General features: G+C 35.4%; 2 protein-coding genes across 2 annotated transcripts; one reads left to right on the top strand and one right to left on the bottom strand.

The window, feature by feature from the left end:
- The first annotated feature begins 4,357 nt into the window (after positions 1-4,357).
- LOC125194369 (plasma membrane ATPase 4-like) lies at positions 4,358-10,775 on the top strand. Its single transcript, XM_048092550.2, has 16 exons — positions 4,358-4,544; positions 6,453-6,572; positions 6,652-6,888; positions 6,974-7,735; positions 7,822-7,944; positions 8,020-8,124; positions 8,226-8,370; positions 8,463-8,627; positions 8,725-8,963; positions 9,053-9,085; positions 9,183-9,264; positions 9,358-9,518; positions 9,611-9,784; positions 9,864-10,046; positions 10,133-10,314; positions 10,412-10,775. Exons 1-16 carry the CDS (start codon positions 4,488-4,490, stop codon positions 10,506-10,508), a joined length of 2,865 nt encoding a protein of 954 aa, XP_047948507.1. The 5' UTR covers positions 4,358-4,487; the 3' UTR covers positions 10,509-10,775.
- Positions 10,776-10,832: 57 nt separating this feature from the next.
- On the bottom strand, positions 10,833-12,274 carry LOC125194370 (uncharacterized). The gene is made up of 3 exons (XM_048092551.2): positions 12,051-12,274; positions 11,801-11,971; positions 10,833-11,220 (listed from the first exon to the last, which is right to left on the bottom strand). Exons 1-3 carry the CDS (start codon positions 12,188-12,190, stop codon positions 10,977-10,979), a joined length of 555 nt encoding a protein of 184 aa, XP_047948508.1. The 5' UTR covers positions 12,191-12,274; the 3' UTR covers positions 10,833-10,976.
- Positions 12,275-17,155: the final 4,881 nt, after the last annotated feature.

Raw genomic sequence — 17,155 nt, forward strand, 5'->3', positions numbered from 1 at the left:
CACCAAATATGAAAATATTTTTGAAGCGTTATTCATATATTAAAAAAAAAAAAAATAGCATCCTTAATTGCATTAATAAATATCTTTAGTTACTTTGTTATTATAGTGTAGAATAGATTAATCATAGTAATAAATAGGTAAGATATATGTATATAGTAATAATAGTACCATGAGTCATAGCATATTCTTAGACCTTCCCCTGGTGGAGTTATGCGGCATTTAAATTCTATTTTTAAATAAAATAATTAAAATATACTCCTTTTGTAGTTAAAAGTGAAATAGAAGTAGTTAAAAGTGAAATAGAAAAAAGTTAAGGGAAATATGATCCTATTTTAATATATTAATTTTATAATAATATATAAGTGGAAATAGCGATTGAAATGTGAGACTCACAATTAAAAGTAGTTTAAAGTAAGAGTGCCAATTAATTGGAATGAATATAAAAAAGAATTTGATGTCAAATAATTGGACAAATGGAGTATAATTAAACCTCAAATGATATAAAATAGGAATAGTTAACTAATTTAATATAAGTATTAGTTAAAATTATTTATAAAATTAACGCATAAAATGATACGGAGTAATATAAAACTTATTAGTACGTATATTTTTTGTTTGATATATTTTCAAGAATGGTCATTACTATTCCTTCCATCTAAGATTGTATTTAAATATATAAATTCAAAATTTCAATGAGCTTGTCTTGATTAGTTATTAATTTATAATAAAAATAACAACAATAATATTTAGAATTGTATGATTCGTAAGTAAAATAATTATATAAAAATTATTTAGTAAATTTATAATAATAAAAAGTTATTATGATGATGGTATTAATAACTTATAAGAAAATATTAATCTTATTATTCCATTATAGTTATAATAATAAATACTATAAAAATTACTAATTATCATCATTAAATTTTAATTATTAATTTATTAAAAAATGTATTATGGTCTTAAAATAATTGATTATATGCTTATTATAATTAATAACAAAAAATTGAATTATTATATTTTTATTTAAGTGTTTAAAACAAATATAAAATTCAAAATTTTGATAATTTTCCATACATAAGAAAGTAAAGTTAATAGGAATTACATTCATAGAATTCATTTTACCTGGAATCATTTCACTGCCAACTGACTTTCTTGTCAAACAAACATGGCATAAATTTTTTTTTATGGCTTTTCAGACCATCAATTTACCGAAAACTTTCCGCTAAATATCATATCGTATTGAAAATTATGATATGTTTTCAATATTTTTAGGTACGCTAAAATTTGACATACTTGTATTTTGCTCCCCTCGTTTCAGTCAAGATGTCCATCTTTCCTTTTTAATTTGTCACACTCAAGATGTCCAATTTTTATATTTTGAAATAAATCTCTCTCTCCTCATTAAAATATTCAATTACATTTTTACTCTACTTGATCACACACAACTACTCCATCTAAAATCTCGCGCCATTAAAAAATATGGACTTCTTGAATGGGACAGAGGTAGTAGTATAGGGGTGAGCATTCGGGTTTTGATTTTTTGCCAAAATCGAACCAAAACCGAAAAATCGAATTTAGTTCAAAACCCAAACCGAACGGAACCGAAAACTGAAAAATCGAAAAACAAACTTCAAAAACCGAACAAAACCGAAAAAACCAAAAATTTCAAAAATAACCGAAAAATCGAAAAAAAATATGTAGTATACATTAATATATATGTATAATATTTGATTTTATATATACTAATAGAATATAATATATATAATATAATATAAAATTAATAGCATATATAATATTATATAAAATGTATTAAAAGAATATATATTATATATATGATATAATATATTAAATTAATATAATAAATATATATAATATTATATTTAAAATATAATTCGGTTTCGGGTTTTTTTCGCACGAACCGAATCGAACCGAAAAATCGAAAAAACCGAACCGAATTTCAAAATTTCAGTGTGGTTCGTTCGGATATTCGGTTTTCGGTTTTTTTGCTCACCCCTATAGTAGTATTTTTCTCGGCCTATACTATTGCAATTACTACTAGTAGTATAATTTATTATGGTCTGAAATTCCATGAATACGATTTTTTTTATAGACTTTTAGAAATTAGAAGTTATATTTATTGTAATAACCTAAATTTATCGTTGTTTCACTATTACCCAAATTTGAGATACGATAGTAAGTTTTTGTTACCGATTACTTTGATATTTCCTTCTTAAATAAATAAAACATTATACTATAAAATAGTCATAGATCTGCTAGTGTTTTTCTAGTGTGTTGATTACATTCGACTTGTTGACCTTGATGCTAGAGAGATAATGTAATGTAGATATGGAGTATTAAATAAATGCAGTCAGCACATTTATTTTCTGAATTACTGCAATATTAGAATTTAAATCATTGAAATAGATATTGATCACATTCCATTAAAATGTAGTACTCCAATAGTATTAATTCGGTACATATAATCATGCCATTTCCTCCATAGATAATCTTATATATGGTTGACATTTACATACTGTGTTATTTTGGAAGAGATTCGTAATTATTATCATTGGCGGTCAATCTGTACAAAAATATACCTATCTTAATTTTACTAGTATGATATATTGATATGTGTAAGGTTTTATGTTTTACTTCAAAAAGAAGAATCCAAGTAAATTTAAATACAATTAACAAGTTTTTTGTTTGATACAAAAACCAAAAATATTTTATTCCAAGTGGTAATATTTTCAAAACGATTGTCTTATATGTTAATATATCTCGTCCACATTAATATGACTGTGATTTACCTGAACCCATTGTGTGTTAGATACTTAAATAAGACTATAATTTGAACGGTTACTTTTGTATCAATAATTAGATAATCATTATTCTTACGTAACGAATCACCTAATCACATGAATGAAAGTTGGACTCACCCAAATCCTTACAAAATTGAAAATCACAAAGATGAACATCGATTAAAAATATCACACCAATGATGAAATATGTAAATTTGATTTTTGAAATTAAAATTTGGCCATCACACCATTTGATTTATCGAATTAAAATATCACACCATTTGATTTATCGAATTTATATGATTGTAAAAAATAAGGAATGCATTTTTTCATGGGAAATTGTTCTAAATCTCATTATTAAACAGGTAGGATCAAGATCTGCTAAAAAAAAGTCATACTACTACTTAAGATAAAATTTGGAAAACTGTATATATTTTCAAAAATTTATATCATCTTCGTCCCTTAAAAATTGAATTATTTTCATTTGGGGTGTTCCTTAAAATTGATAATTAGTATTTTAAAAAGTAGACCCCACAATCCATTAACTCTATTTTAATTTTTTTTCTCTTCATCTTTTTTACTTTGCTCATTTTTTCTTCTTTTCTCTTATTTTACCAATTCTCTCTTATTTTTTACAAATTTTACATTTAAACCCAAATTGTTTAAAAAATTTCTAATTTTCAAGGATGGCGATAAGTAAATTTTAAAATGTTTTCAAAGTTCATGAAAAAATATCCTTACTCAACTCAAATTTAGGATATTTGAAACCAATATACTTCCATCTGTCTCATGCTACTCGCACTTTTTATTTTAGGCCGTACATTTAGAATTGATTTTTAGTGTAATTAAATTAAAATTATAAGTGTAACGTGACATCACTTAATAAAGAAGCTTTTAACTTAATCAAATGTATTAATTAAATACATTAATTCTAAATTAAATTATAAATAGTGTAAATAGTTTTTGACGAGTTAAAATAAAAGAGCGCAAGTAACACGGGGAGTACTAAATAAATGATTTAGAAGTACTATTTGTGTAAGGGAGGTGTATACCGAGGAAAGAGTTACTACTAACAATAATGAAGAAGTAGAATTTGTGATGCGTGGGCCCCACATAAGGTCTCCGGCGTGTGTGAAGAGGTTGGCGCCCCAAGGCATATTGCAACGGACAACTCACCGGTAAGAAGATAGAGAGAGAGTTAATGCGCTTTATTATATACATACACACCCCCTATACGTATACATTTTATACAAAATCTATCTTTGTTGGGGAAAATACATTTGATAAAATTTGCCACAAATATAGGCAATCCATAATAATTACTTTTCATAAATAGGTGAAATACACATCGGATTCAAATAAAAAGCCAATCAACAATAATTGGTATTTGCTGGAGTATATATACAGCTATGAAAAGGTTAATGCGACAATACTAAGATACGTACAGATATTAAGTGCCTTTAATTTAAACCAGGAGTAAATGTTTAATTATTCAATATTATAAATTAGAAAAAAAATGAATTAGAGAGAGAAGGGTGAAGCCAATTAATACTTGGAAGAGGTATATAAAAGGGGGTGTGAGGCAGAGCATTTCTTCTTACCATTTTCCTCTCTTGGAATGAGAGCTCTTTCATTACTACATCACTGAAACTATTCCATTTCTCTCTTCCTCTTCACATCTAGCCAGCCATGGGTGGTGATAAATCACTCAGTCTTCAAGAAATCAAGAATGAGACTGTTGATCTGGTATAAACTCTCTTCGATTCTCAATTTTGCCTTTTCAATTGATTTAATTGGAATAAGATCTGCTCTGTCTAGCTTTTTTTTTTAATTTCTCGATTCGGATTGTTGCTTGCTGCATAAAGTGTTGTTTTGGTTTTTTCATTTGATTCCTTTTCTGCGTAAATAGAATCGATTGTTTAGGGGAATTCTAAAGGTTTTTTAATTTTCACCATTAGATTTAGATAGATGCTTTGCTTCATCTTCCACACACACACACACACACATATAAACGCCGTGCCATGGTTTTCATCATTTTTCAGTTTCCCATCGTTTTCGCCCTCTCGCTTTTTTCTGTCAAAAATTTGTACTTATTCACATAGTCTCTCTCTCTCTCTCTCTCACACACACATATAGTCAAAGTTGTAAGAATCCTAAAAAAATTTGTGTAAAAAGGATGAGAAAGAAATAGAGCTAAAAAACGTATATGTGAATATATTCTTATGCAAGCACATGTAGCTGCTGGCCGATCTTTATCGGCCTAACACTATTTTTTTTCTTTTTTTGGGATCAATTGCGTTTAATTTATTTTATGATAACAATTTGAGTAATTCTAAAGGATGCTCTGTTTATGAAAATTGGAAAAGCCACTTTTGTAGAATCCATATTTCACTAGAGTTAGGCCGTGTTTGGCTTTGAAGTTTGGTATATATTGCTTAATTTAATCTCTACAAGTCATACTATGTTTTCTATATAAATATGGGGTAATTAGTGATTGATGTGTGTGAAAATTAATTTTAGTATAGCTACTTTTTCCGTGGTACGTTTCACCTCACGATTTTTTCGTTTTGGGAAACGCTACCTTTTGTAAGTATATTTCTTAATTCTGGGTACCTTTTTTTCATGTAATAGTGTGCCCTTACTCACGGACTAGGAGACAAAATTATTTAATTTTAATGTTTTTATTTATAAATGATTAAATTCGTTTATGACCCTAGATTCCTTGAGTATTTTTTCTACTACTAAAAACTAAATTGAGGAGTTTCATCATCCCCTAAATTCCAAAAGTGTGGGCCCATGTGAAAGTGGCACCCGCTAAACTGTATTGTTATTGGCTGCGTAACGAAGGCCATTCTTTGCGGATTTGGGTGGGCCCCAAACACGTTCTTTAGAAAGTCAATGGTTATATAGTCCATGTATCTTGGGCCCACATGACCGTTTGTACTATTTCATGTGAATGAACAGTTTGGCCACATTGGTTTGCTTTTTTATAATTTTATTTGTTTATGTGAATTTTTTCTGCAATCACACTTTTTTTTTTCTTCAACTAAAAAGGTTTTAATTTTTCAATAATGATGTCGATTGCGCCCGAGCTAAGTCAGCTCTCTTTGTTGATTGTTGACATTAATGTTTTTTTTCTTGTGGGCTTGTTGGAAAATGGGATTAAAGATATTTAAAAGTCAGCTTTTTTATTTAATGAGATGGGATAGTCACAGATGTATTAAAGATAAATGATAATAAAGTACTTACTGTTGATGGATTATGGTAACATGAAAGTTGAGTTGACTAGAAATGATTTATTTTTTAGTAGTAAATGAAAATGACAACTACGAAGAACAATTGGAGAGCTGGTGATTGTTAAGATTATCAACTGGTGTTAATTATTTGAATAATAGTAGTATTTGAGAGTAGATTCATCTTTATATTCAATAGTAGTATCAAAATTGACCTGATTTAAGATTATGAAGTCTTTATTGCAACCATGTAATAATTTAACAAGCCAGAAGAAGGAGAGAGCTGGTAATCAGTTTTAATGATGCATTATTCTTTTTACATTGTCATGATCAATTTAATCCATGCATATTATTATAGCCAAAAATTTGATATATAGTTCATGTCCAGAACTGACCTTTTTTTTCCTTGTTCAAATAACAGGAGAAAGTCCCAATTGAGGAAGTGTTTGAGCAACTGAAATGCACCAGGGAGGGACTGAGTACCGCCGAAGGGGAGAACAGGCTTCAAATTTTTGGCCCCAACAAGTTGGAAGAGAAGAAGGTATACACCAGTTTCTTGCCTCTTTGATGATTTAAACATTGCATGAGACAACATCATGATTTCGAATAATGTGGTACAGGAAAGCAAATTTCTCAAGTTCCTTGGTTTCATGTGGAATCCACTCTCTTGGGTCATGGAGGCTGCCGCTATCATGGCCATTGCGCTGGCTAATGGAGGCGGAAAGCCCCCAGATTGGCAGGATTTCGTTGGTATTGTTTGCCTGCTTGTTATCAACTCTACTATAAGTTTCATCGAGGAGAACAATGCAGGAAACGCTGCTGCAGCCCTTATGGCTGGTCTTGCTCCCAAAACAAAGGTATAATAATATTCATGAACAATAACGACCTAGTTAATAAGTTACGGTTTCTTGTGATTAACAATACGTATCTGTTTAAAACCAGGTTCTCAGGGATGGTCGATGGAGTGAGCAGGAAGCTGCTATTCTGGTACCTGGAGACATTATCAGCATCAAGCTGGGAGATATTGTCCCTGCTGATGCTCGTCTTCTTGAAGGCGATCCTTTAAAGATTGACCAGTCTGCTCTCACAGGAGAATCCCTTCCAGTGACCAAGAACGCGTATGATGAAGTTTTCTCTGGCTCGACCTGCAAACAGGGTGAACTAGAAGCAGTAGTTATTGCCACCGGTGTTCACACTTTCTTTGGAAAGGCGGCACATCTAGTGGACAGCACCAACCAGGTGGGACACTTTCAGAAAGTGCTCACTGCAATCGGTAACTTCTGTATCTGCTCCATTGCTGTTGGTATGGTGGCCGAGATCATAGTGATGTACCCAATCCAGCGCAGACCATACAGAAAGGGGATAGATAACCTCCTTGTTCTTTTGATCGGAGGTATTCCCATTGCTATGCCCACTGTCTTGTCTGTCACCATGGCTATTGGATCCCACAGGCTATCGCAGCAGGGCGCTATCACCAAGAGAATGACTGCTATTGAGGAAATGGCTGGGATGGATGTCTTGTGTAGTGACAAGACTGGAACTTTGACCCTGAACAAATTGACTGTTGATAAATCCTTGATCGAGGTCTTCACAAAGGGTGTGGACCCCGAGCACGTGCTACTCCTCGCTGCAAGGGCATCCAGAACTGAAAACCAAGATGCTATTGATGCTGCCATTGTTGGTACACTTGCTGATCCAAAAGAGGTAACCTAAATTTCTTCATTTCTTCATATATAAACTTAAATGTCAAAGTCCATAAAGTTCTTATTTTATACGAACTTGATTATTAGGCAAGAGCTGGTATCAAAGAGGTTCACTTCTTCCCTTTCAACCCTGTGGACAAAAGGACTGCTTTGACATACATTGACAACCAAGGGAACTGGCACAGAGCTAGCAAGGGAGCTCCCGAACAGGTCTGCTTGATAAGTCATCTCCAGTAACTTATAAATAATCTTGTAACAGTACTAACTGCTCTTCCTCGCTATCAGATTTTGACCCTGTGCAACTGCAGAGAAGACTTAAAGAAAAAGGTTCACAGTGTTATCGATAAATTTGCTGAGCGTGGACTCCGGTCTTTGGCTGTTGCCAGACAGGTCCGATATCAATAGAGTTCATTCAGACTTTCCTTTTCCTCCATTTACATGTTAACCCTCTCAAGACTCCCGATTTCTCAATAATTGTCTCATGTTTTCAGGAAGTTCCAGAGAAATCGAAGGATGCCCCCGGTGGTCCATGGCAATTTATTGGACTCTTATCCCTTTTTGATCCTCCCAGACATGACAGTGCTGAGACCATCCGCAGAGCTCTTAACCTCGGTGTTAATGTTAAAATGATTACAGGTAAATTTATCGTCATGATATGGTGGCCTTAAAACTAATGACACTTCTGAGTTCATCCTATAATATACTTTCTTGTTTTTTTCAAATTCTAGGTGACCAACTTGCCATTGGTAAGGAGACTGGCCGTAGACTTGGTATGGGAGTAAATATGTATCCATCTGCTTCTTTACTGGGTAATCACAAGGATGAGTCTATAGCCCACCTTCCTGTTGAAGAACTGATTGAGAAGGCAGATGGTTTTGCCGGGGTCTTCCCAGGTGGGTTTTTTTCCCCCATTTACATCATATTGTATCAAAGTTCTCTAGCTTTTTCGATAAGGGATGAAAATTCACATTCTTTTTTGTTGCCATACAGAGCACAAATACGAAATCGTGAAGAAACTGCAGGAGAGAAAGCATATTGTTGGAATGACAGGCGATGGTGTAAACGATGCCCCTGCTTTGAAGAAGGCAGATATCGGAATTGCTGTTGCTGACGCTACTGATGCCGCAAGAAGTGCATCTGACATTGTGCTAACTGAACCTGGGCTTAGTGTTATCATTAGTGCAGTGCTGACCAGCAGAGCTATCTTCCAGAGAATGAAGAACTATACAGTGAGTTTATTTTTCATATATTGTCTACCTTTTCGCTGCACTTTTTGAAGTTAAGCTGTGATTAAGGCGATGCGTTTTCTGTTTTCCAGATATATGCAGTGTCCATCACCATCCGTATTGTGGTACGTTGATTGTACTACTTAAACACAGAAAATTCTTTTGCCTTCATTCTTTGCAGAGATTAATTCCTTTAGTTATTCTTTCTTTCTTTCTTTGCAGTTTGGCTTCATGTTCCTTGCATTGATTTGGAAGTTTGATTTCTCCCCCTTCATGGTTTTGATCATTGCCATTCTGAATGATGGTAAGATTCAGTCAATTTATGTGTAATTTTGCATTTACAATTTACATTCCCACTTTTCATAGTGTAATGAATATATGGTTCCCATGGATACAGGTACAATTATGACCATCTCTAAGGATAGAGTGAAGCCATCTCCGTTGCCTGATAGCTGGAAGTTAAAAGAGATTTTTGCCACTGGCATAGTTCTTGGAGGCTATCTTGCTCTAATGACTGTCATTTTCTTTTGGCTGATCTACAAAACCGACTTTTTCCCAGTATGTATCCAACCAAGGAACTTAGTTCTATTCTTTATCTCCTCTTTATGAAGATTTTGCAGGCAAACCTCACCACCTAAACTAATTTGCAGGACAAATTTGGAGTCAGAACTATCAGAGATAGCGAGGAAGAAATGATGGCTGCTGTATACTTGCAAGTGAGTATTGTTAGCCAAGCCCTTATCTTCGTGACTAGATCCCGCAGCTGGTCGTTTGTGGAACGCCCTGGACTTCTTCTCTTGGTTGCTTTCGCGATTGCTCAACTGGTAAAATACGTAAACCTTTCTCATTAAATAGTTGCGCATCTTCTTTTATCCTTCCTCTAAAAACTTTGCCTTTTATCAGATTGCAACTCTGATAGCTGTGTATGCCAACTGGGGCTTTGCAAGAATTAGAGGGTGTGGTTGGGGATGGGCTGGTGTTATCTGGATTTACAGCATTGTCTTTTACGTGCCCCTCGACTTGATGAAGTTCGCCATCCGTTACGTCTTGAGTGGAAAGGCGTGGCAAAACCTGTATGACAACAAGGTATGCATATATTTCTTGTGTGCAGTCTGAAAGTAACTTATCTTCCCTTCATTGTATAAAATTAATGCTGATCTCGTTGGAATCAGACTGCGTTCACGACCAAGAAAGACTTTGGAAAAGAAGAGAGAGAAGCTCAATGGGCTCATGCTCAGAGAACTCTGCATGGACTTCAAACACCAGAATCTAACAACATCTTGAACGAGAAGAGCAGCTACCGCGAGTTGTCAGAAATCGCAGAACAGGCTAAGAGGAGAGCCGAGATTGCAAGGTACTAAAAACTAAACTTTTAGTTGAATGCATTATTAATCCTATGTTTTCCGCCCAAACTCGAAGATGAGCTTAATTTGTATGCCATTATTCCACAGGCTGCGCGAGCTGCATACACTAAAGGGCCACGTTGAATCTGTTGTGAAGCTAAAGGGGCTCGACATTGAGACAATCCAGCAGCATTACACTGTCTAGACAAACGCCTAATGAAATCACCGTGAGGAGCTGTTCTGGGGGCAAGAGAGTATTTTCGAAGAACAGACGATAACCTTTTAGATAAAACTGTTCTTGAGAGGAACAGGATGCCTAATTACTCATTATTTCTTCTGTTTCTTGTTTCTTAATATAATGCCAGTTAAGCTGCCCTAGAAAATGGGCTGATCTTCAACTCTTTTATGAGTACAATGGCATCTCCCTGTTACAAATTTTCATAATTCAGGATCTTCTATTTTTCCATCTTCACTCTCTAGCTTTCATATTTATCTTTGCTAATTTATAATGGTCCTTCACTCATGTGCATGTTGTAAGATTCAAGAATGTTGTTTTAATGAAACAAGAAGTTTCGACCAGAAGTCTGTTTAAGAGTGAAATATGTACATAGGAACACCAAAATCGAACAATGTATTGTGACTCTCGAGCCACATCTAGGTTCAGTTGGTGGTTTTAGTATTCATCGTCGTCTTGTCTTGATCTGAATAATCTCCTAATAAATGCGGAAGCTGCACCGAGAATAATGAAGAGAAGGAAAAGGTCGAAACCCCCTCCAACGCCAACAGCAATGCCTGGAGCTGGAGCGAAGAATGAGAAGGGAGACCAGCCCCATCCGCCATAATATGGCACACCAAAGCCGTAGCCATACCCACCCACTAGAGGAGGCGCAACTGGAGGGTTCACATATATATTCGTCCTGCAAACATTAAAGTTTTAAGTCGCCAGCCAGCCGTCATAGCGCATTGCTCCTCCATTCTATAAACGTCGTGTAGTACATTGATAATAATGACGGAAAAATTCCAAATTTCACAAGTACTATTATTTCAACCTTCATAAATTAGCTATCCAAAAGTAAGTCGGAAACAAAATAAATTACTCTTCCTTCCAAGTTTTTTAATCATCTTTTTCGTTAGTTGAGAGTTAATTATTTTCTACAAAATATTGCTAACTATTTGTTACTGGTAGCTATGTCAACAACCTTGTTACATATGTCAAAACAATGACATTTGTATGTCAATTAATGTCTTTTTGTTGACATTAAAAAAGAGCAAGAAGAGTTGGCATACAAATATGTATAAAAAGACATTTGTATGTCAACAAATTCGCGTGACAGCTATAACAAAGCTGCTAGACATAATTAGCCGTTAGCAACTTATCACATTTTCTTTCTTACTTAACACTTTAAACATCAATTTTTTTAATAATTGCGTGCAAATAAATGCCTTTTAACTATCTTGGGACGAAGAGAATTCTGCTATCAAGAACGGATAAATTACCTTGAAGTGTTGGGTCTTGGGGCAGATACTCGTGGCGCCGATGGGCGAAAAGCTTGGCCACCAACCCTGCCACCAGTTTTAGCGGCGGCGGCGGGATCAACAGATCCGAGTGTCAATACCCCAGCCGCCATGGCAGCCAAAGCCAGCTTGGAGAGCTGATTCTCACTAATCCTGCCATGTATGATAAGATTGAAGAAGTAGATGATGGAAGAAAAGAAATTCAAGTGTGTGGAATTAGTAAAGTAATTACCTTGTGGAATCATTATTGGTGCGGTCCCCTTCAGCGCGCCGACAGGATATGGAGAAGTGCTTTCCGGCAGCTGGGAGGATGCTTGGTGTTGCTTGTCTCAGTGTGAAAGGGTTTGAGAGGGAGATTAAAGCAACTGACATTATTGGCCACTTATCAGCTGTTAGACTGTGTTTGTGGATTTGGAATAAACTCTTCCTATTCCTCTTCTAGCACACTCTGAGGATTGATGATTTTTTGGGGCTCTTCAATCGCTAACACACGATCCCGAATGCTGACACGTGGACTCATGAGGAGTTCCAAATATAATTAACTCCACTCATTTAATCGCTTCAATTTCCTAACCCAAAATCTTACCGCATCTCGTCTCTCCACTTTAAATCTTCGATTAACGCCCGGCTTTGATCACCCGCAATTTTTCCTACTTCATCCTTCACTAAAATAAAATATAATAGATATTTTATGTTTGCGAGGGGTAGAGTAGGAAAAGTTATAGGTAATCCAAGGTGATTAACATCGGGGTGCACTAACATCATTTCGCGAGCACATACTCCTTCGGGCAACGACATGCACTGCCACCATTAACTTCAGGAAGATCTAATTGAACACATCACATTGAAGGATATTTGACAATGAGTAGCTAATTTCACAAAATTATGTATTTTATCGCTTAATAAATTGTAATTTTAGCATTTCAATTATGAAATTTGACTGTCTTATTAGTTTTATATTTAGTAAAATATTATTTTTTAATATTAAGTGTTTTAGGTGCTTTTATGATAGTTAAATTTGATTCATGTGTTGACATTTGAAAGTAATTACTCTCCATTTCGATTGATGTTTGGATCCCATTGTCGAGTATGTATGGTTGCTTTGTGGCTTAATCCGAGGTTAATCGCTTTGTGAAGGTATGCCCGGAGTGTGGTGTAGCTAGTGGTGGAGTTTAATGTAAATGACTGCTAAGATAAAGCAGCCAAAAGAGACCGAGACTCCTAAAGTGGTCCGGAGGAAGTATAAAACTAATGTTGTTTTAAAAATAAGATCCACATCCCACCAACTTTTTAACTCACTTTTCATTACATTTTTTAAAACCCGTGCCGGGTCAAAGTGTGCCAATATTTAGGGGATGGTGGTAGTAATGGGCCTCACATCCCGCTAACTTTTTTCTAATCACATTTTATTATAAAACTAATATATAAAAGTAGGATACACATTCCATTATCTTTGTTTACCACTTTCTTTTAGATTTCTTAAAAATCCGTGCCGAACTCAAATAAAACTCCTAAAGTAGGATGAATTTATGATTAAGTTGTGAGATTATTTAGTTGGAGGAGATTGACTATGACAAATTATCACATGACTATTCGTTTAGGATTAAGTTATGAGATTCAATCTCATGAACTAAACATAATACAAATTTAATTATGAGATATCCTCTCTGTCCACGAATAGGAGTCCCGGTTCATAATTACCATATATGGTGAGAAGACCTCACATTCCACCAACTCATTCCACTCACATATCTTTTTAAACTAATATATATATATATATATATATATATATATATAAATGAGACATATATTCCAGTATTCCTCTAACTTTCTTCCATCTACATTTTATAACATTTCTTAAAACTCATGCCAAAAGAATTGAGGCTCCTATTCGCGGAGTATAACCTTGTGAACAGTAAACCCCACAAGGTATTTTATGGTGGGTTTAAGGCCATCTACAACGCTATCTCTTATTCATCTCTTAACCATCTCATCCTTTAACTATTCATGAGCCCCACTGTACTTTTCAATAGTGGCGAAGCCAGAATTTTAAAGTTGGGGGGTCCAACTTACTCTTCTTGGTTCTGAGATATTTTTTTCTTTCGTTGTCAAAAATTGATGCAACCTAAGTGAGGACTTCGAGAAAGATGGATAATATGTGCAAAATAACGTTAAAATTGAAATTACTAATAATATTTATGAGATACATTTATGGATCTCTTAGAATTCTATGGAGTAAAAACTAAAGATAAAACTAAATAAAAGGAACTTTGTGAGCTAAAACAAATAAAATACTTATATAAATTAACTGAAACATTGAGCTTGGGGGAGTCGAACACTGACTGATGGGGAAAGGACAGAGCACAATTAACCAACTGCGCCAGACATCCACATTAGTCTCACTAACGTAAGTATGTATAATATAGTAAATGCTGAAATTGGTGGGGGGACCATGGCCCCCCTGGCCCTCATGCGGTTTCGCCACTGCTTTTCAACCCATCTCTTAACTAAGAGACAACACATGCATCCCTCCATCTATTAACCATCTCATCACTTAACTATTCATTCAATTTCATCTTTTATTTTTATTTCCAACAAATTCAATTAATAAAAACGCACTTCATTAAATAAAATAAAATTACAATTTAAAAACCTAAAAAAATAAAAAAGACATAATTTTAAAACTAGAAATTACAAATTACACACTTAAATTCAAATCACAAAAAAATGGAGGCAAAGAAGTAGAAGAAGGAATTCTCTAGTGACGTGATAACGGTTGCCAAATTTTGCCCAAATGTGCTCCATTAGATCCTCCTGGAGTTGGGCGTGGGCGGTAGAATCACGTGTCCTTACCCGAATAGACAACCGCTCTTGCAAAGATGGATGCACTCCACTTCAAGCGGACTACTTGCGGTTGAGCTTCCCGGAGTTTCAGGGTCGAACCAATTTCCCGCCTCAGGTGCTTCGTCGGGGACAATCATGTTGTGCAAGATTATGCACGTATACATGATGTCGACCATATTATCTATAAACCACGTACGAGCCGAGACTTTGATAATGTTAAATCGAGCTTGGAGAACCCCGAACGCTCTCTCCACATCCTTGCGAGCAACCTCTTGCTTCTGAGCAAAAAGAGCCCGTTTTTCGTTCATAGGCCTGTTGAACGTCTTCACGAAGGTTGGCCACTTCAGATAGATGCCGTCGGCGAGATAGTACCCCATTTTATACTGGCGGTTGTTAGCGATTAAGTTGATGGCCGACGCTTTACCATTCAGAACTTCGGTGAAGAGGTCGGATGCGTTGAGCACGTTGACGTCGTTGTTCGATCTGGGGACCCCAAAATACGCATGCTAGATCCATAGCCGGCAGTCGGCAACGGCCTCGAGTATAACGATGGGGTGAGTGCCTTTGTGGCCGCTCGTGTACGATCCCTTCCACGCCACAGGGCAATTCTTCCATTGCCAATGCATGCAATCGACACTCCCAAGCATCCCGGAAAATCCATGCACTTGTTCGTGAAGTTGGAGCATAAATTGACAATCTGCGGTGGTTGGCTTCTTCAGAAATTTGTCGGTGAAGGTTGCCCGGACGCCTTTGCAGAAGTTCAACAAACAAAGTCTCCCAGTGGTTTCTCCGACGTGCAGGTATTCGTCGAACAAATCTGCCGTTTGTCCAGTAGCAAGCTGACGGATAGCTGCAGTACATTTCTGGAGCGTCGTGTGGCTAGGACGGCCAATAGCGTCGAACCCTTCTTTGAAGTAATCTTCCCGGGCCGCCAATGTATTTGCGATATGCAAAAATAGCGCGCGTGACATACGGAAACGGCGACGGAAGTAGATATCTCCCTATACCGGTTCCGACTGAAGTAATCGCGTACCAACCTTGCGGCGGCTTCCTCCCGGTTACGATGGATGTAAGTCCGGGATCGCCTTTGAGGAGACGCGGCGGCTTCCTCCTCCCTACGTCGATCTTCTTCTAGCGATTCTTCCATTATTCGACGCATTTGCTTAAATGGATCCATGAATGGATTAAATTTGGGAGAAGAATAATTTGTCGGAATGATTTATAGAAGTGATTGGAGAGGAAAGAAAGAGCGATGAGAGAAGAATAGATGTGTGTGTGTGTAAAATGAAGAATGAAGAGTATTTATAGAATAAAAAAAATATATAAAAATTCGACCGTTGAACGGTCATATTACCGTTTTTTATTTTTATTTTTATTTTTTCGAAAAATCATTTTTTTAAAAAGAAATCAAATTATGACGTCATAATTACGATGCCCACTCGCGGGCCGGCGAGTGGGCGTCACGCCTAGCACCAGCGCGCGTCACGTGGCGCGCTGTCTTGTCGCGATGCCCTTCCGCGCGAGACACGGGACGCGTTGGCTCGTCTCTTCGGGACGAGATGGAGGTTGCAACGCTATCTCGTCGCCGTCTCGTCTCTGCGGGATGAGATAGAGATGGCGACGAAATGCGTTGCGGATGCTCTAAGGGACAAAATTGTTATTTAAGAAAGAGCGAACGTGAGAACAACAATAATATTTCGTCAAGTGATGATATGTTCCTTAAATTTATAAATTAGTTAAAAAAGGTTGTGTATTTTAAATTTATTACTCCCTCCGTCCCGCTTTAGGAGTTCCGGTTGAATCGGGCACATATTTTAAGAAAAAAGTGTTTGAGTGGGTAATATATAAATATTGTAGTAAATGTTGGGATCCACTTTTAATTGAATGACCAATAAATAAATGTTGTAGTGGATATTGGGACCCACTTTTAACACTTTTTTATTAGTTGTAGTGGATGTTGGGACCCACTTTTAACACTTTGTATGCATTTTTTTTTTTAATTTATCTCAATCGGAACTCCTAAAGCGTAACGTCCAAAATTGTTCAACCGAGACTCCTAAAGCGGAACGGAGGGAGTAGTAACTATCCAACGATTAAAAAATGTAGTTAAATTGTGTACTACTACTTACTATTTGATATAGTAGCAAAGAATTATCATCGCCAATAAAAAATTAAATGATGTCTCCATTACAAAAGAAAATTATTTTATTTGATTGAAAAATATTCCCTCCACTTTTAAAAAATAGCATTTTCATTTTGAGCCGTTCTTTTTAGAATAAAAACTTTAGAATTTTTCTGTTTTAGAAATGGACTCTACGAACTTTTTCTCTTCCTCTTTCTTACTTTACTTATTTTCTTTTACTTTTTCTTATTTTATCAATTTTTCTAACTTATTTTCAATTGTGTATTAAAACTCATGTCATTTCAAATATTTATATTTTTTAAATATAAAGAGAGTATATACTGACATAGTCGAAAATAAACATATCTAAA

Source organism: Salvia hispanica, chromosome 4, assembly GCF_029641045.1.
Source record: "Salvia hispanica isolate PSC_SH4W2 chromosome 4, Shi_PSC_v1, whole genome shotgun sequence".
Taxonomy (NCBI): domain Eukaryota; kingdom Viridiplantae; phylum Streptophyta; class Magnoliopsida; order Lamiales; family Lamiaceae; genus Salvia; species Salvia hispanica.